The sequence below is a fragment of the Gossypium hirsutum genome, chromosome A01 (genome assembly GCF_007990345.1).
Source record: "Gossypium hirsutum isolate 1008001.06 chromosome A01, Gossypium_hirsutum_v2.1, whole genome shotgun sequence".
Classification (NCBI taxonomy): domain Eukaryota; kingdom Viridiplantae; phylum Streptophyta; class Magnoliopsida; order Malvales; family Malvaceae; genus Gossypium; species Gossypium hirsutum.
The window spans coordinates 114,093,461-114,110,970 of record NC_053424.1 but is presented as its reverse complement, the minus strand read 5'-3'; the positions used below and the strand labels follow the sequence as shown (position 1 = coordinate 114,110,970).

Genomic DNA, 17,510 nt, shown 5'->3' with positions numbered 1-17,510 from the left:
TGTGAATAATTGTGGATTGATTGTTATGATGTGATATTATGATATGAGACATATGTGATGACTATTGTGAACTGTGTTTTGTTGTGCGCATGATATACATGCCAAATAATAGTGATAATGATATGCTAATAATGCAAATATGTAACAGAAGTGAGCGATATTTCAGTAAGTACATATGTGTTGAATGGTAGAATGTGATATTATCATGGCAAGTAATATGTGAGAATACTTGTATGTGATGTATGATGTACTGATCTTAATGCACGCATATGTGGTTGGATATATGATAGTTCAATAAGCATTATTGTGGCACTTAAAGTGCAATTAAATATGGATTTGGTAAGCATGCAAAATGTACAAGTTTGTGATGTAAACTGATGAATATGAATACAGATGATGTGCATTAAATCAGTAACTAAAATTATGTGGATATTTTAGCCTTATGATCTCTTAAAACCATTGGATATATTTGGAATTCCATAGGATTGTGAGTACTTACCCTTGTGTTTTGTGATTTGGGTATTAAGGTACTGAGACAATTTGGAGAGATAAGGGGATGTAAGCCAAGCTTCATTCACCAGGATATGTTGGTGTGTTGGAGAGTGTTAGTTAAATGCTACGCTTTTGGGTTATGTTCGACTCTACAAGTCATTTGGTGTGTTGGAGATCCGTGTATATGATGTGTGGTGATAGAGCCCACTTTTATGTTTAATAACCTCAAGTGTCAAATTATAGTTTAAATGTAATCTTATATATTGTGACAATACGATGTAAGATGGATACATAAACATGTAAATAATATGCTAAATGAGTTGATTTAATTTCCATGAAAATGTTAGTATGTTTTCATAGTAAATTGCGTATGTAATTGTGGTTTGGATCATTTTTAGTTAACTTGTGAATGGATGTCAATATATCATCTAGACTTGTGAGTTATTAAAGCGTGCATATGTTGTTAGTCTTGATGAATTATTGTAAAGTAAATTATTTGAATATGAGTTGAGTGTAGTTATACATGAGAGTATATGCTAGTTTTATGATTTAATGAAGCGTGAATATGTTATTGTGACTTGGTTAAAATATGGTTGTGAACGTATTGTAGTATGCTCTTGTTCAGCCTTTGAGATTGTGTATATTTTGTTGTTACTCCGACATTCATTGAGCTTGTTTAAGCTCACCCACTCTCTCTAATCATTGCAGATACTTAGCGTTTGCGGTGTGAACGGTGCAGGGATACCAAAGAAGTGATCCAAGTTAGACTTTATTTTTTGTGTAGGTGATATTATTATTCTAAACTATGAGAATAAGACAATGTGGTTAAACTTTGATTCGATTATTATTGAGGTCCTCATATTATTTTATGGGTTTAGTTTTCTGGCACTTTTGATGGATGTTAAAATCATTTCAATGGTATTGTTTTGGTTTGAATATTATTTTATGGTCAACGAACATTGAATTATGTGGTAGAACTACTGCATAAATATTGCCATGATGCTTGGATGTTTTCTTAGTTTACTTGTTTTAAAATTTTAATGATTTGGACTTTGATATTGATTCTTGCTTAGACACATTTTTTATGTTTAGAACTGATATCGTAGTTGTTTTGACGATTGTTGGATGTGATAAAAGATGCATGTTGAATGGGCTTAGGTTAGATTGGACTAATTGCTTTAATATGCTATATTTTTATTGTCTAGAGCAGAGGTATTGATATTCGAGTTTTAAAAACGATACCTCTACGAATGTTTAAAAGTGTAGGAAGTCAGTAGTGAGATTTGGTATCGATACCATGTCACGAGTATCGATACTCGGGGTAGAATAACTGATACTTTTTTATATGTATCAATATTTTCTGGGTTTTAATTTTAGGAGAGAAACAAAATGCTAATTTGGTACCATTTTTTCTGGATGATATTGATACCGTCTACTAGAATTACTGATACATTTGATTCAATATCCATACCTACGTGATTTATTCAAAATTTTTGTTAAATGGTTTACAAGCATGTTTAAATCCTGTTATAAGCTTGTCCGAAGTATGTTTAGCATAACTTAGTATTGCTTAGAGTATTCATGACTTGGAATCTCTATAAATAATTTAATGATATTTTATGATAATCGTATAACAATGAAATGTTTTATGCTTGTTGTTGATGAGACGGTGGTGTAATGTCTTGTTACTCGGGCTCCGCCATAGGGCCGGGTATAGGGTGTTACAATAAGCATGCATTATGTATGAGATTGTGATGTGAATTGATGAATATGAGCATAGGTTATATGCATAAAACAATAATTAAATATGTGTAATTATGGATATTTTGGCCTTGTGATCTCTTGAAACCGTTTGATATAGTTGGCATGCCAAAGAATTGTGAGTACTCACCTTTGTATTTTTTAATTTAGGCGTTGAGACCCTAAGACAAGTTCGAGAGATAAGGGAATGTCGAGTTAAACTCCAGACATCCTGGTGTGTTGGAGAGTGTTTAGCTTAATATTACTTTTTTGGGATACGTTAGACTCATTGAGTCATTGATGTGATGGAGATTCGTTTATCCAATGTGTGGTGATAGAGTCCACTTTTATGTTTCATAATCTTAAGTTGTCAAATTATCATTATTTGACTTATATATATGAGTTATGATGTGTGTAAATGCATGTAAGAGTATAAGCTAGACTTATAAGATAATGAAGCATGAATACATTATTTTGATTTGATGAATATATGGTTGTGATTGTGCCTTAGTATGCTCTTGCTTAATTTATGTTGTTGCCTATGTTTTTCGGTAATTCTGAACATTTACTGAGCTTAAAAAATCTCACACTTTTTGCCTAAAATTGGCAGGCTAGTAGTACATTCAAGGAATGCAGAGTGGGCAGGCGTTGATCCATCCAATGCATAATTTTCGAATAGGTGGTTTTATGATTTTTGGACACTTTGAATAAAGGCAATGTGGGTATAGTTATTATTATTATTATTATTAATTTGGTATTAGGCTTATAGAATGTTGATATTGTTTTTGAACTTTGATTGTGGACATTTTGATGCTTGAGACTGAGTTCAATAATGCATGTTATGTTATCTTGATGAATATGTATTAATAAGGTAGGTAAAATGGTTAAACGATGATAGTAGGCTTGGTTGAGTTAGACATTATTTGTATAATGAGTAGGAATATTGTTTTGAGCATGAAGAACGTTTTAACTTGTGAACTTTTAGCATTCTGGGTAAAAGGATCAATACTCAAGATCAAAATAGCAATACTTTGCGAATGAAAAGTTTTCAAAAATCGACAGCAACCAAATTTGGTATCGATACCCAAATAAGGGTATCGATACTCGTGATAAAAATATCGATACCTCTGCAAAGATATCGATAAAATGTTTTGAACCAAAATTGATAGAGAACTAAAACGGTGTCGATACTTACTTTAGTATTGATACCTAACACATAAATATCGATACCCGTTGGTTTAATATCGATACTTTGGATTTCAAAAATTTTCAAATAATTCTACTTACGCTGGTTTAGTATCAATTGGGACATGCAAAAACACACCAAAAAATTCAAAATGAATCATAAAAACATCAAACTTCAAATTCAAATATGTATTGAAAGCACTCCATGATCTCACGGCAAGCTTAAATCCATACAACTAATGACCACTGAACACCCTTAAGCTTAGGTAATGTCCTATAATAGTGACTATTGACTAACAAAAATGAATACATTTCGGAATTAACCATGTTCATCACTATATAAAGCAAGAAACATGTGATACCACATAAACTAGAAATACCACACAGCAATTATTTATATATATATATACACAATCTCCAATGAAAAAAACAAACAGGAAAACAATATAGCTTACTTCCGAAAAAGTAAACATTGAAGCGTGGGCTGAAGGTGAACTAGCAATCTATACTTAACCTGTGTTTTCCAAAGGCTCTATGCAAACCACCTGAAGTTTAAACCCAAGGCAGGTCATTTAATAGTGTACAAAATCAAACGGCGGCACCCTCTTTCGCCTCAAGCTTCAAACAGGTGAAGAACTTGTAAAAAAAACTAAACAAAAATAAACTCTTTCTATCTCAAGCATCAAATAAAGAAAAAGTTGTAGTTTCTTGCTGACTAATTTCAAGACTTTCTATACTTTACCATCTTAATTTTGAATCGCCCTGGACTCTCTGCAAACCACAAAACACACAGAAATGCTAATGAAATAAAACCATAATTACAACTAAGAGTAAATTAATTTTACTAAACACAAAAATTCAGAATTACCCTTTAATAATTGATAAGCAAATATATAATACGGTAGCTGGAGTTAAAGAAATCAAACAAGTTTTAGATAAATGAAAAAACATTTAAGTCATAACCAATAATATGGATTAAATAATCAAAGAAATAGAAGAACAAACAAATAAAAAGAGCTATGGCAACTCACCCCCAGGCTTTTCGGGTTCTAAAATGTAGGATTTTGATTGGAAATGAAAGTGAATTAACGGAGGATCTGAGATTTTTTTTTTTTTTTGGAATTTTATTGTGGGGTGAAAAGAAAAAGTTAAAATATCAGTGTATCTTGAAATTTATTCTTTTGTATTTTTTTATTTTTATTTTAAATTGTTACACCAATAAATTTCATATAAAAAATTAATAATTTTAACAATTAAACTTGAGATATTAAATTCTTAAAAATAAAAATATAATGACTAAATTTTAAATTTTCAAAAATATAAAGACCGAAGAAATTTTTAATAAATATATTTATTAAAAATTCTTATAAAAATCAAATAAATCTTTAATTAAAATAGTAAAATCGAATATTTAAAATTGATTTTGTTTTTGAATTTAAAACCAATCATATTTGACATTTTATTGGTTTTGTATAAAAATACAAAAACAACTTCACACTTTGACTTTGTATATAGAAGGTATTTTAATAATTTCTTAATTGAGTCAGTGCTTGGTTAATTCGTGACACTAATTCAGTCAAGTTGGTTGGAGTATTATTTTCTCTACATGTTTTAGTCATTAGTTAATTATAAACTAATCACAATGGGTAATTTTTAGTTACTCACATGACTTATAGCAAAGAGAAGAAAAACTTTTCGTTTATTTGAACAAAACTTATTTTTTACAAGAGTTTTTACTCATCTTTTTAATTGTATATTTAAATTTATACTAATTATTCTTTATTTTATATATAACTATTTTACAACAATTGTATTAAATATGCTTTATTATTATTATTATTATTATTATTATTATTATTATTATTATCATATTATTATACTAATAGCGAAAAATAACAAAAGGGTTAATAAAACTTTTGATCACTAACTTGATAATTAAATATATTTTTTCTTGTCCACTTTAATACTTAATAATATGAACCATTTTAATCTCTTAAACTTGGCAACTAATACACCTATATGTATATTGCCATTCCAGGAATATAAGGCCTTAACTAAAATTAGGAGATTATCAACCAATTGGGACTCGTGGGCAACTCGATGATAAGTTGGCAGCATCTAAATAGTTTTAAAATTACTATTTCGTCAAAAACTCTTAATGGAAAATATTTCATCCAAGTGTATTAAATGTAAATAAGCTAAATCTAAAGTTATGGCATATGATTCATATACACCTAGATTTTTTTGGATTCATATTTTTACAAATTTTTTTTAGATGAATCTTGAGGTTAAAGTAGATGAACTTTTTAATAGTTAGAGAAGATTAATAAAAATGATTACAAAATTAATTTATTGAGAATAATATCAGTGTTACTTTCGATGTTGTTGATTTATCTCCTTTTGATATGGATGTAAATTTGAGGGAAAATCCTCTTAAGAAATGATGCATGCAACAAGAAAATTTTAGACGACATAAAAGATTTGAATTTTTCAAAGTGAACCAATTACAAGATCAAGACTAAACAATTTGGGGATGGAATTCAAGGTTTTGTTTAAAGCTTTATTTGTAAGTGAGTTCCAAACTGAAGTTCTAGAATCATCTTCAAATCTCAAGAAACTTGGAGAGCAGACTCAAGTATGTGTCAAGGAAGACTCTTTTTTGTATTGAAGAGAACTTAAACTAAACAGAGACCCTTCTCATCCTCTCTAAACCACTCTCATAATCTTGTAGCAATTGTAGCACATCCATAGGAGCTTGTGGAAAGACAAAAATCCCATAATGGTTCCCAAGTACCATAGCCGCTATTGCATCTAGCCGATTCCATTCGTATTACCCGAACCTCCCATTCCCGTCGAAGGAAGCTAGCAATTATATATTGTAAAATAGATCTATTTTAGTTATTTTAATTGGTTGTTATTATTTATCAAGTAACTTCGGAGAATTTTGTAATAAGTTTAACCCTCACTTCTAGTAAAAGGCATTGCACATGCCCGAAAATTACACTCCAAGTAAGTCTATTTATTTTACTTTTTTATTTCTTAGAGTTAAATAATTGATTACTTGGCAAGCAAGTGGCCGATGCAAATCAATAAAAATAATTGCAAATGCTACATACTTGCATGTCAAGTAGTTTGAGTAGGTCTTAGAAGAATTAGCTTACATGCATTGTAAGATAGTTGACTAAATCTTAAGAGGTTTAGAGTTTCTTTACTTGCAAGCCAATTTTAAACTATATATGGGAAGGCATGATCGCCATTAGGATATGTACCTTTGTTTTTTTTAATTAATAAAATTACTCTTAAGAGAGTTTTTCTTTCAAGATTCAATTATTGTTTGAGCTTCAAAGATTTGCAGCAACTCAACATCAAGCTTGCAACTTTTCACACTCTAATTTGCTAGGTTCATATTTTAGAGAGTTGGTTAGAATCCTATGATTATCTTTGTTGGTTACTCAACCAAAAGGGGCGTGGGAACACTAATCCATCATTTCAATTTCATCTTTATACCTTAAAAGGGCATTTGACCCATACAAAAGATGGCAGCAGCAACTCAATTAATGAATCCTAACTTCCAACTTAGTTGCTAAAATGTCTTTGGTTGAAGTGACAAACTCCGATGTTATACTCAGAGCTCTAATCAGGAAAACATTTACAGCAGCTCCTTCGGTTCTAGGTCTCATCATTTTTTTTTTATATTAAAGCTCTCAAATACCATGTAAACTCATCCAAGTGGCTGCCCCTTCATCTTGTCTAAGTCTAATCCTTTCAAATGGACCTTTTTTATTAAGTCAGTTTGATTACTGATAAACTAAGATAATACACATTATCTAAAGCCAAGACAAAATACCCTTAAATGGAAGCTCTTCAAACTAACAGATTCCATTTTGAACAGTTTTGCACTTGTTTTTATAAGATGGATGCACAATTAGCATATCATGGTAGTAGGATAATTGCCATACAAGATAGTCATGTCCTCGTACATATGGGCTCTGTGAAACTAGTATTCGGACAAATTGGCATAGCAAGGCTTTGTATTCAGTTGGCTGACAGAATAGTAAAGATAAAAAATACACTTTGATCCGAAGTACGATAAGTAATGGCACTCAATACCAGCTTAGAACAAGCCAAGTTTAATTGGATGGAAAAAGGGCAGCGAGTAGCGTGCCACCCAAATAAACCTTGGACAATATTATGAAAACTAAACTAAACTAAACTAATCTGAATCTACAACTTTCAAGCATGATGACTACATAACTGCTATAACACCTGGAGGTTGAATGCTTTTGGATGGATTGACAAAGACCAAATGCTGACACCATATACTACCGAAGTTCTTCCGCTCCCCGCACTGAACTCCCACAAGCAAGATAGCATTCATTCACAACGCCCACAACAGTCCCCTTTTGGTTGATCTGTACAGTGTGGGGCAAGAATAATGCTCTAAGTGAACATATGGTCTGATCATTAACTCAGGCTGACTGCAACGTCACCTTCTCCGAAGCTGTGCTCTGATACTCAGCACAAGCCTCCGGGGTATCTTCTTCACTAGGTGGAACCAGCTGCCAGAACAGTGGTAAGTACTTGTCCCATTCAAGCAAAATCATAGAGCCTTTGGCACTCCCAGTTTTTTCCTTCACCATGAAGAATTAAAGTAAGGACATTGTTCAAGAAAATAAAGGCAAAGCACGTAAAGAACTTATACCACAATAGAAAATCCGACATTTGTAAAAGTAGTTTTTAAAGTTGATCGCAATAATCATTACATGAGGTAGTATTGATATTATAATCGTAGTCTTCAAATTGAAAAAGAGAATGTCCTTGATTAATTCACTCAGAAAATAAAGAAAATCAAAGTGTTCTCCGTAATATATATATATACATCACAATTCAGCATATAAAAGAAAGGTATTATTGATGTGTTTGTGACAAATATTTGCTAATGGACAAATCACTTAAAATTAGTAGGAACAGATTTTGTTTGAAGAATATACTATACAGAAAAACTATTAATCATCACGATTTCAATATTTAATCTTTTGGGAATCTTGAATTTTTAAAATATTACTTCATATAAAAGAAATTCATCTAAATTTTAAAAGCATTTTATACTCAAGGTTTAGAGTATTGAGGGGGGCAGATTAGTTTTCATGTACCATTTGAAGAGCCTAAACTAAATTCACCGTGTACATAAAAGAGAATACTAAACTTAGCCAGACCACGGTCTTAAGTGGCTCTGCCACTGCCCACTTGTCAGCAAGCAGTGGCTCTTAACCTAAGAAATATGTGACAAGTCAAAGTGTTTCTTGTGCTGGTTCATTATGATTGTTGGACAATTCAAGGTGAACTTACAACATGGGCCTCGATAAGGCTCTTAAGCTGCATCTGTCCAACAGGGGCAGTTACTCTTTGGATCTTCACAATTTCCTTATTTACCTGATCAAACATTTATAAAATTGTAAAGATGTGAATCTGAAGGAATATCGATGGAAAGCAAATGATAATAGTATGATATATTTTTATTACAGATATTTGATCAATTAGAAGAACCAGAACAAAACATTACTTTCACTGATTTGCATCCCTACAGATTATACGTATGTGCTACAATTGTCAAAAGTGAAGCAAGCAGACTGGAAATGTGCAAGAGGCCTTCATTGCAAAATCTATGTATCTAATGCTTTGGCTAACAATTGGAAACCTCAAAACTAGAGGAAATTGATGTTCAAAAGGGTATTTTTCTTCTTCTTTTAGTAGAGTGTGGGGGAAAAGGAAGTATTCCAAAGTTTAGAATCTAAGAAAAAATATATCAGTAATAATAAGGAGAATTGAAGTAGAAAGAAAGGGGAGAAAAGGTTAAAGCATTAAAATATTTTATAAACTTTGTGCGTGTCTTATGTGACCACATTCTGTTTCAGAGCAGCAGAAGAAATGGGACACAACTGATGACTGATGGCATGCAATTAGTTAAGAATCATTTCCTATGGCAGCAGAGAGGTCTCATCACAAATTAACCACAGCATTTCTAGAAATTATATTCAAGGATGCAAGATTGTTAAATACTTTCCAATGTATAATAAATTAAGAAGCCAGGATATAAGAGAGGAAGACGGGAAACTTCTGCTCAAACCTTGGGTATTAGAGTATCATCCTCATCAAGCATGTATGCTAAACCTCCAGTCATTCCAGCAGCAACATTTCTCCCCACTCTGTCAAAAATAAATGCAACATTCAAAGAATTACATCAATTTTTTTTCTTTTTTTTTTTTTTTGGGGGGGGGGGCGCTAATTGGATTACATCAAGTAGGTTAGTGACAACCAGTACAAAAAATAAACCATTACTCACTTTCCAAGTACAACCACACAACCACCAGTCATGTACTCGCAGCAATGGTCACCAGTGCCTTCAACCACTGCTTGGGCAAGTGAGTTTCTCACAGCAAAGCGCTCTCCAGCCTTCCCTCTAACAAAGATTTGTCCACCTGTTGCTCCATACAAACATGTATTTCCTACAATAGTTGCATCCTCAGGGCAAAACCCAGGATTCTCTACAGGGGTTACTACCAACTCACCTCCAGCCATACCCTTGAAATATTTATAGTGTTCATGTCAGATTCTATGAACAAACAATGAAGTTCAATCATACCTTGAAGGTTCATTTAACACTTTTTATTATATTCTATTTAACTCGAGAGTTGGCTAACAATGTTCACAAATCAGTTTAGGCTATACCAAAGTGACAGTTGTAACAGATACACACAAAAACACATACTTGGAAAAGGAATTTTTTGACATAGTTTACGTGTTTAGATTGTTTCATACCTAGTTAAAGTCTATAGTGGTCAGAGTCCATTAAAAATAACTGAATCACAAAATCGCATGTTTTTTACTAACCAAGTTCAAAATTTTAGAAAATCAATTGCACTTCTTTTGAAATATTAAAATTATCCAACAGAGCATGTAGATAGCAATTTAGTAACAATACCTTTCCCACATAATCATTAGCTTCTCCAATAAGTCGAATATTCATTCCAGGAGTCAGGAAGCATGCAAATGACTGCCCAGCACTACCAGTAAATCTATGGACAAGAAGAAAACTGTTTTAGCTTGCATGACACAGATGCATTTTTAAGCACAAACGTCAACTATTTAGAAGTTGGATCTCACGTTATATTAATCTGCCCAGCAAACCCAGTGTCACCATATCTTTTTGCAATCACACCTGCTATACGACCACAAACAGCTCGGTCCACATTGTATATCTTTATAGTCTTATGTACCTCTTTCTCATTTTCAATTGCATGAGATACCTGAATGAACGAAATAAAGCTTCTTAATTGCTGACTATTACTAGCAACTCATACTAAAAGTATCGAAAAACAAATTAAATTAAATTAACAATTTTCATAACATAGTTTAAACATTAAAATCTACCTTAACGACTTTGTTTCCTTATATTGCAATTTTATGTTTCTATCAACCAGTCTAGTTCCTATAAAGGCATCACTAATTGGCATAACAATCCCCAGTACATTGAGGTGGCATTATAATATGTTATAATATGTTACCATCCCACCTAAAACCAATAAGAAATAATGGAAGGGTACAACTCAAATACAATGCAGAAGAGATCCGAGACTTCACCAATGTGAAGAAAAATCACTTAATATATGTTACTGGATAAAGCCAATACATTGAAGTAGACCAACATGTTGGGTTATTCATGGCTGGACTGCATGATTGCATTCGATTAGATGCTCTAATGCACAAAACATTGATTTAGCCATGATTATAAGCCTTGCTAGTGCCTATGAACAGAAGTAGCAAATGCTATGTGTCAAAAATAATCGTAAAGGAATTTGGCAAGGTAATGAGGGAAGTTACAAATTCCCTGTGGATATAACAATTTTGGCACCCAACTTTCTAAAGGCAGCAATATGTTAGGGGAACTATTGAAGCAAAATCAATAAATCATCTAGCCACTTTTTTAAAGATATGGGCAAAAATGGTAGAGAGAAGGATGAAGGGCTTATGTTATAATTCTGACGATCAGTATATGGTTATAATTCTGACGAACAGAAGTAGCAAATGCTATGTGTCAAAAATAATCGTAAAGGAACTTGGCAAGGTAATGAGGGCAGTTTCAAATTCCCTGTGGATATAACGATTTTGGCACCCAACTTTCTAAAGGCAGAAATATGTTAGGGGAACTATTGAAGCAAAATCGATAAATAATCTAGCCACTTTTTTAAAGATATGGGCAAAAATGGCAGAGAGAAGGAATATGGGCTTATGTTATAATTCTGACGAATAGTATATGGTTAGGTAACAATTTAAGAAGCTCTTTTGGCAGATCTGAATGACACAAAACCAAAATCTAAAACTGAGACTGAACTGGGTTGAATTATATCGTCAAGTTATCATGAATTCAAGCTTGAGGTAAACCTTTTATTTGTTGGTGGGGGCATAGTTACGAGTCAAACCTATGTTAGGAAAGGTCATTAATTTTGATTCTCTAATTAAGGCTTAGACTGAGATTTTAATTCTTAGGTTTCTTGATTGTGATTTTATTTCAGTTAAGTTACTTCCCATTTACAATAGGTTTCCTATTTATGTAATAAGACTAATCTTTATTTAAAGAGATGTATGGAATAATAAATCCCTAAGAAAAATTTCTATAAAGAAACCCTAAAGAGACCTAAGTCTGTCTCTAATGAGTCCAAAGGTCTCTCCCTTTGATGAGCTGAACTATCAATCAAAATAGGTCATTACAAGAATCAAGATAAAGGGAAAACAACTGACCTCCCTATCAATCTCCCTATGACTCGATCCTATTTGTGTTTCATAACAAAAGATTTATTTATGAAACTTTGCAACTACAACTACCGACTATGACATCTTTCATTTGAAATTCTCCTAGAGCCCTTGAGTGCAATATAGTTACCCAGGAAGACTAAGTACTTACAGAGGATATGGCTCAAGTATGACACAATATGGAATGGTAATGGTGACATGTCAACTTCTAAAATTTAAGGATATAGAAGCGGAATTATATCATAAGAAAAAAATTATTTCAATAGATTTTAACAAAGCATACAATAAAAAACTTTAATCTTTCTTTCTTTCTTTCTTCTTCTTCTTCTTTTTTTCTTTTTTTGAATTCTGGCACCAATGGAAGTGTCCAAATAAAATGTTATCATTTTAAAAAATTTCCATATTCAGCCATGTTGGATACATATCCCAGCATCTCAAAGGTGCGTAGGCATTCAGCACAAACACAACACCAAATGCAATGGGGTAGAGCCATACACAATATGATGTCAAATGAGGAGAAAACTAGCTGAATCAAGCAAGTTGTAAGATTTTCAAGAGCATTTGGAACAGAAGGGACTACTGGAAAAACCTTTTGTTTGTCTAAATCTCACAGGGTCCTCTCCATGTCCCAGTCAAGAAAAAAGCCATTGATCATGAATGTGAAATTACATATACATGCAAGTGTTACCTCAGGATCAGAAAGTAAAATAGCATCCAGAACAGAACCATTTGAGTGAACTTCTTGAGTCCTGATGGCAGTACTGCTCCATTTTGGTAATCCAACATTCTAGGAACCAGAGACAATTTTTATGTTGAATGCAGATTAAAAATAAGCATGTTCACCAGAAGAAAAAAGAAACCTTCATGTGATGAGAGAAGGCAATGACTCAAAAACATACCGACAAGATATAATTCAGATCAAGATGCTGCGTTTTCACTAGTGAGATATCTCGTGGTTTTAGCAAATCTGTTCGTCCAATTATATCATCCAACTTTTCATAACCCAGTTGTGCTAACATGCCACGCACCTGAGAGAAAAAAAATAATTCTATTAGAGGGGAAAGAATACAGAAAAGAAAAAGTGAGAATGATAATATAAAATGAATTCTAAATTGAGGAAAAGGAATACAAAACCCCATCAAGAATAAGGATTATGGGTTACCTCCTCTGCAACATATAAAAAGAAATTGACAAGGTCACCAGGCACGCCAGGAAATCTTGCACGAAGTTCTTCTCGCTAATGTTGAAATAAAAATACATATTAATAACAAAAAGCAGGGGATAGTACATTACATACGAGCACAAGCAATCATAGCATCATATAAGGGAAAGGGTATTCTAGTACCTGACTGGCAACACCAACTGGGCAATTGTTTGTGTGACAAATGCGAGCCATAACACACCCAGTGGCAATCATTGCCAAAGAGCCAAAGCCATACTCATCAGCACCCATCGCTGCAGCCATTAGAACATCAACTCCGCTTCTGAAACCACCATCGACTCTAAGAATTACCCTTTCTCTTAGTCCATTTTCAATGAGAGTCTGTCAAAGATCAGTGATTTAACATTGCTCTTATTCTTTCAAATTAAAAACAAAAAGCATTGCTCTTATTAAATGATAAATAAATTTCCAAGATTTAATTGGTAGGATAAAGACTTACCTGGTGGGTCTCAGTAAGTCCAAGCTCCCAAGGACCACCAGCATGTTTAATGGAACTTATGGGACTAGCTCCAGTACCACCATCATGACCAGATATCTGCAAAAGCAAATTACAGTTGTCAGATGACTTTGTATGGATTCCTAAGAGCTATATTCAAAAACAGCATTCTAGATTTTGCTTTCCCCTTATTACATTTATATATTAATATAAATTCATAATTGAATAGAATAGAAATGAAATGAAAAGGAAAATAGTAGCATTAAAAACACAATAAATCTAGACAATGAGATCCAACACTGTATCTCGTGAATATCCAAGGCATATATCAGCCTTGCAAGGAAGACAGCTTGAGTTGCTAGCACCACTGGTTCCACCAGATAAAAATGCCGAAAGTCCATTAGTGCAAGAATTTGTCAGTTTGGCTGTGAAGAAACTTTTGAGATTCATGATCAACTTAAAATAACTTATCTTGATGCAATCAACTTCAGAAGAGGCACTTTGTGACAGATAATAAATATGCCAAAAGTTTAATCTTTCTTCAGCATGCCACTTTAACGTGGAAACTTCAAAGAAGCAGATGAAAAACTAGGAAAGGAGCTGAACCGCTTAGACCAACAAACTAGTGAGTCTTGAAACTTACATTTACATTTCTTTTAATTGTCTATTTAACTCTACTATAAAAGTTTTGTAGGCAGAAAGTTTGTATTAATGAGCTTTGTAGGATTGAGAATTTAAAAGAGATACAAATCAAACCAAAATTTGTGATCATGGGTACTAAACTTAGTATAGACTGTGAATATCACCACTTTCAGCTAGAACTTTAAGAATTGTGGTCCTCTATGGTCTGTTTACCACAAAACTCTACTTCAAATGTTTTCTCTTATCCTTTTAACAATTACATCAAGTTCTAAACTATCCAGTTGGATAAAAAATTAAATTTAAAAACAAAACAAAACAAACACTTCAGCATTCATTTCTTATTCCAAAATCAACCTGAATCATAGAGCTTAAATCACCAGCACAATATGTTTAGTGTGCTTCCAAAACATTGCATTTAATTTCTTTTATTCAATTAAAAGGCCTGCATGAAATGTAATTTTTACGTTAAACTTATTCAGCCTCATTTTTACATTCAAGTTAGACAATTCAGTCACATTTTTACATTAAAGTTAGCTAAGTCTATGAAGTTTTAATTCAGATTACTAATTTTCTAGTAGTTTTTACTTGGTTTGATTTATTTTTTCCATGATAAAATTAGATAACTTTTTAATTTCGTAAGTGCAAAGTGAGAAGGAGCTTAGAGAAGTGAAGAGACGACACAAAGGTAGCAAGAATGCATCAGATGTGTAGATAGCTGATATTACCCCTTTCTTACTAGTAAAGGCACATCTAATGAATAAGGTAAAAAAAAAAATTAAACAGAACATCAATCAGGTGGGCCTTTTATGCCTATCGCCTTACAAAAAACACACCAGGGCACACCAAGCACGTTGCTTATCAGATGCATTTGACCTAAAAGGGTCTAAGGCACCTTTGTTATTTCACGGTAAGGTGCAATATACAGGCGGACACCTTGACAGCTCGGATTTCATTCATGTATGAATTTCCTTATTTATCTATTTATTTCTTCTTCTTCTTTTTTTGTTTAAAATTTAGAAGGAGCTTCAAATACAAGATCTAGCTTTATTTAAGGGAAAACAATATTGATGGTGTTCTTTTGCATATTTTGCAGGTGCTGAGAAAAAATCAGCTTCACAAATTATAGGTATTTTAGATTTATTTTCCCTCTTTCAATTCCCTATTTGTTTATATACTTTTTAATGAAATTTTATGATGTTTCTCTAGTGTGTACCAATGCTTTGTTATATTCATTGTAATAAGGTTATAGTGGTTTTACACATAATGTTGGGGCTTTCTCTTAGATGTCTGTGAAAATCTTCTTCTTTTTTCTTTTTTTCTTTTATGTTAACTTTTTCCTCATATTAAGGTTTTGCAGTCATAATTTTTCTGGTTCTGGGAAGTCTTTCAAGTGATATAACGACTTTTATGCTCTTCTTTGCTGCAGATAGCTTCCTCTAGAAAAGTTAATCATTGTGCTTTAACATTACTTTCTCCGCTGCACTTACTTTATTCATCACTAGTTGTTAATCTTGAAAATTACTAGTAAGAATATATAATCATTAGGAAACAATTTCACTAGTGATGCCTGGGTTAAACACGAGAATACTTTTAACAGCAGAAAAATGCATAAACAACTCTAAGCACATTGCAAAGGCACAACTTATGTAGATACACCGTCTTGAGAAAAAGATTGATTAGTGTTATGCAATTGAAGAAACCAGATATAATAATAATAATAATAATATTCAAGGGCATAGAAATAGTACAGAAGGAACATGACACAGCTAAGAGCTCAGGATACTGGTAATAAATTAGGATAATTCACCTGTATGATATCAGCATTAGCCTTTGCAACACCAGAAGCAACTGTTCCGATTCCAGCTTCTGCCACTAGCTTTACAGATACCTTAGCCTTAGGGTTGACCTAAATATTTGGTAGATATAAGATAGTATTCTTATCAGCACTCCAAGGATACTGCTTTTAGTAAGGCTAAACAGATTAGAACGATAATTTGGTAGCTGAACTAAAAACATGTACAATTAGCCCTCACATCACAACCATTGCAATTTAGGACAAGCAACCATTACTTCAACCTTCTTTTGTTACATTGAAACCGATTTTCAACATTTAAAAAATTGGTTTTCAAGGCAACAAAGGCACCAGGAAAAATTTTGGAACTTAAAATCGGTTTGGATAAATCAACAACCCTTTTTGAATTTCACTGGCCAATGATCCTGTATTAATCTACTAACTGATTTTGAATTTCTAGAAGCATTCCTCGAATTCAATTAGGCTGGAAAACAGACTAGAAGATGTTGAAAACCTATTTCATGCCACAAAAGCAAGTTGGTTGAACAGTGTTCATGGTTAAACTAGATAAATGTCTTTAAAGTTCACTGAATCTGTTATAGTGCAGTACTATATGCATAAATCAAATCTAGATTAAACATGAAGCAACCAATTACCTGATGTAGGTCAAAGATCAATTGTGCAAGATCTTCAATAGAATAAATGTCATGGTGCGGAGGTGGAGATATAAGTGGAACACCTGGTTTAGAATTTCTTAACTTTGCAATATATGCACTAACTTTTTTTCCTGGCAACTGACCTCCTTCACCTGGCTTTGCACCTTGTGCAATTTTGATTTCCAATTGATCAGCATTGGCCAAGAATGTTGGAGTAACACCAAATCGACCAGAAGCAACCTGAAGAAATAGTGTATCATGAGAATAAAAGGAACAATTTACATGACTGCTCGATATGTATCAAAGGCATACACTGCTCCCTATCAAAAGCACAGACTGCTCCTAGCAGATAAGGACCGTCAGGTTTATCCATGTTCTTTCCATCCAATAAAAAGCTAAATGTTTATGCCAGTCTTGACTTTAGAATCTGGTGCCAAAAAAGACAGATTGCCTCCATATTGTTATTTAATTATTTTTCTTTAAAAAACAAAAGATTGAGAAGTATTGAAACTTTACCAAAAAATGGGCCCAAAC

At 32.8% G+C, this 17,510-nt stretch overlaps 1 protein-coding gene across 2 annotated transcripts in view; it reads right to left on the bottom strand.

The window, feature by feature from the left end:
- Positions 1-7,420: 7,420 nt before the first annotated feature.
- Positions 7,421-17,510, bottom strand: part of LOC107921972 (ferredoxin-dependent glutamate synthase, chloroplastic) — a 41,515-nt gene continuing 31,425 nt past the window's right edge. For both annotated transcript variants that reach the window (XM_041114086.1, XM_041114092.1), the window contains 13 exons: positions 16,977-17,216; positions 16,336-16,434; positions 13,890-13,985; positions 13,574-13,771; positions 13,391-13,465; positions 13,128-13,256; positions 12,917-13,015; positions 10,582-10,724; positions 10,400-10,493; positions 9,761-9,999; positions 9,545-9,623; positions 8,767-8,850; positions 7,421-8,048 (listed from right to left, as the gene is read on the bottom strand). In XM_041114086.1, coding sequence (XP_040970020.1) covers positions 7,887-8,048; positions 8,767-8,850; positions 9,545-9,623; positions 9,761-9,999; positions 10,400-10,493; positions 10,582-10,724; positions 12,917-13,015; positions 13,128-13,256; positions 13,391-13,465; positions 13,574-13,771; positions 13,890-13,985; positions 16,336-16,434; positions 16,977-17,216 — 1,737 coding nt within the window. In that variant the 3' untranslated portion in view covers positions 7,421-7,886. The remainder of the gene's footprint in view (positions 8,049-8,766; positions 8,851-9,544; positions 9,624-9,760; positions 10,000-10,399; positions 10,494-10,581; positions 10,725-12,916; positions 13,016-13,127; positions 13,257-13,390; positions 13,466-13,573; positions 13,772-13,889; positions 13,986-16,335; positions 16,435-16,976; positions 17,217-17,510) is intronic.